Raw genomic sequence first — 3,459 nt, 5'->3', positions numbered from 1 at the left:
AAACAAAAAAACCCACAAACAAAAACCTAACAGAAAACAGAACAACAATACAACAGGGAAAAAAAAAAAACCACAAAAAAACCCTTACTGTCTTACAGGATATCTTAAATTTCCTGCCTCTTTTTTCCTTCTGGTTTTAAAAGGAAAAGGTTTACATAGTAGTGCTATAGACATGCTTGCAGCAAGTTTTTTGGTAGTGTCTTTTTTATTATCACAGACTTTGTAAGGATGCTAACTTAAATCCTCTCTGTTGTGACAGTCTCTCTTCTTTGCAAAATCATATTATTATTTGTGAAAACTAGAAACAGTTTGAATGCTTCTGCCTAAGATTTTGAGCAATCTTGCTCAAATACTGCTGGCTGACTGGATCAAAACTGTCAATACAAAAGCCTGGTTGAGGGAGGCAGTTCCCCCCTCTTTGTGGAGGGGAAAAATCACTCGCATTCACTCCTTCTGGTTTTTGCTGCTAATGCCAGTGCTGCTGCATAGGCCGGTCAGCCAGCAAGAGCAGCTAAAGCATGAGTCATTCTCTTCGGAGACTGAGCACCAATGCGGTATAGAGTCGCATATGCTTGGCACCATGCTGTTCTTTGAAACATTGCTTCTAAGGCTTACAAGAAATGTACACCTTTTGTAGAGGTGAATTCAGGATGGTAGTGCAGTGCTTTAAACAAGGCTTCAGTGGTTATTCAAGGTAAACGCTTTGTGACCAGAGAAGTAATTATACATGCAAATAAAACAAAAGTCATGTAATGTCTAGACATAATGTGTTCTTTTTTGTCGGTGTTATGAAATCTACTGAGCCAAATTTCTCTTGAAATTTAAAGGTCCAATTTTCTGTTTCTCTTTACAGCTGGATCAGTTGGCTGTAGATGCTGCAAAGGAGAAGAGAGATATGGAGCAAAAGCACTCCACTATTCAACAAAAGGTACTTGTGAGAATGTAAAAGGCAGACTGCACACACATTTCTGTATCTTTAGCATCTCTCCCCAGCAGCGCATCTCTGCATCGGGACTGTGAGAGATGGTATATTTAGTGCAGAGAAATAGACTTACACATCACTAATTGTAGGGTTGGCTTGCAGATTATTTGTTTTGTATTACAGAACAGAATATTATGTTTAGTTTTGACTGAAACATAAATAGAACAGTAGAACTTATTTGTATGCTGGGACTCTTTAACATTTCATTAGAACTCTAAATTCCTATTGTATCTTGGATTCAATATAGTTGTAAAAGTTGCTGTCTTGCCCTCCCGTGTGTCTATAGAAGATATGTATACGCTGCACAGTCTTACAGTCATATGTATTACTTTCTGGACTGTGCCAAATAGGAGTGCAGTACTTGGAGGTAGTGTGGCAGCTGCTATTGCATATAAAGAGCAAAGGTAAACTTTTGTAAAGGCTATCTAATGTATGGTGTTCAACTGTACGCAAATACAGAAGTGATAACACTTTGGGAAGATTTGTATGTGCGATAATTCTTATTTTTGCTTGTTGAGAAAAATGTAGATAATTCATGTTGGGGGGGGAATGACTTCTGTTGTTTGGATGTTTCAGAAGCTCTAGATCAGTATTGGCTTGCAGGTATAATGCTAGAAATTAAAAATATTTCCACTGAACTCTCTGCTAGTGAGCTAATACTGCAGGTACTTTTGAAAAGAATTAAATACTAGTTTAAAGGTAATGCAACACTACTTACTCTCATTCAAATATATTCTGTAGCTGTTCAGGTGGCATAAATTAAAAAAAAAAGCCTAATATAAATGAAAACTGAGTAAATCAATTCAGGAATGAAAACATGCTAGGATTTAATCTAGGTAGCCTTAGGAGTTAATTCTAAGGGGAAAAGGTAACGTTTTTGGTTGCTGAAAATGTTTTTGTCACTTCATCCTGTCATTTCTGCAGGAGTTGGTGGGAAGCATTAGGGTTGCTGTAACTGAAATTGAGCAGACATGATGATGGGTTTTAGGGCAGTGCTGATGTGCTGTGTTTGGAGGCAGACAGGAGGTAACTACAGGCAAGGAAGGGGAAGAAAGGGGAAATGGGAAAGAGATGGAACTTGAGAATTAATGCTGAAGTTCAAATTTTAATTTGTTTTGGCTCAATAGGCCTAGTTTCAGAAGTGGACAGTAGCTGAAGGTTTTACTGTTAGAGAACAGCGGTGCTTGGTGAAGGATGTAAGTTAGGGACAATTACCTTTTAATTGGCTGTAGAAATAATAACTTGTTACCAGGAATTATTGTCATCGCTGTTGCCATTGGTGTTTACAGTCTTTATTTTTTTCTTCAAATGCTGCTTAAGGCTGCTTTCCAGGTAAACTATTTCTAATATTGAAACTTTTAAGCTTCGTGAAACTTGATGAGCTGTATCTGTGTGTAATACAAATATTCTAGTACAAATGGCAATCGCAATGAGGTTATATATTGTTCCTTATTTTAACTGAATGACAATTTTACGCTGTCTCTAAGATATAATCAGGGCAGTCAGATTGTATTGTATGTTATCCTCTGAAGTTCTGTGTTTCAAATTGTATATGTTGTCTTCTGTCCTTATCCGTGAAGTCAATGTATTTTTGTGATGATTATGATAATGCCTAGATTAATGCATCTAGGCTTTGGAGGGCCTGCTTTAGTGGAGATTCCTCTTACAGCTTGTCAAATAATTTTCTTACTCAAATTGTGTTGTCTGTTTGTGTTTTGTCTCCTCCTAAGTGCTTCTCCCAACCTTCCCACCAAATTTGCTTCCAGCTCAGGATTTCAGAACCTTGAACTCATTAGACTTTGGATCTTGTTCTTTATATCATTATTTGTCATCTGATCAGCCTGACCAGAATGGCAACCTTGTTCTCTGTTCTGTTCTCGTGGCTTGTCATGTTGCTTTCCACTGGGCTGCCTTTTAGGCATATGTTCCCAAATCTTCCAGTGCCCAATCCTTCCATTTTTTTGTAACTACTAAAACTTCTGCTTCTTGTGTTGAATATTCCATGAGATATATACGCATTTAATACACTGAAGTTTTAATCTAATGCTTCAGAATGATGCCTTTTCTTCATTGTGTGGATAAAGAACAGTTCCTTTTCTGAAATGTATAGGTAAGTGCACATGTGCACACACCTACCCACCCACTACCTGTGTTTGCATATATGTGCATATGCATGCAGATTAATTGCACTAATTAAATAACTCATCTCACTTTTCTTTATAATCATCATCCTATTTGATTAGGCTGTTGTCTGAGAGGCTAATACGAAAGTCATAGAAGGGCATGATCATCACTATAGCTTGATTTCTATTTTACAAGAACTGATGTCTGATTTATTTTGTTTGTTTTAACTTTTGTGTTCTATTTACTTAGCAAATATGCAGGAAACAATTTTTTTAGTGTAAGAAATTATTTTTTCTATATTAATCTGGAGCAACACATACTATGAATTAATCTAGAAATGTCATGATCATTCT

The 3,459-nt window shown here is 36.7% G+C and overlaps 1 protein-coding gene across 1 annotated transcript in view; it reads left to right on the top strand.

Moving 5' to 3' along the window:
* The window catches only part of ACAP2 (ArfGAP with coiled-coil, ankyrin repeat and PH domains 2), a 43,890-nt gene that overhangs the window by 13,018 nt on the left and 27,413 nt on the right, over positions 1–3,459 (top strand). The window contains exon 7 of the mRNA XM_009883374.1: positions 854–928. Within this exon, the coding sequence (XP_009881676.1) occupies positions 854–928 (75 nt within the window). The remainder of the gene's footprint in view (positions 1–853; positions 929–3,459) is intronic.

The sequence above is a fragment of the Charadrius vociferus genome, unplaced genomic scaffold (assembly GCF_000708025.1).
Source record: "Charadrius vociferus isolate BGI_N301 unplaced genomic scaffold, ASM70802v2 scaffold214, whole genome shotgun sequence".
NCBI classification, from domain to species: domain Eukaryota; kingdom Metazoa; phylum Chordata; class Aves; order Charadriiformes; family Charadriidae; genus Charadrius; species Charadrius vociferus.
Note: the sequence above shows the minus strand (reverse complement) of the source record. Positions and strands in the feature narration are given on the sequence as shown.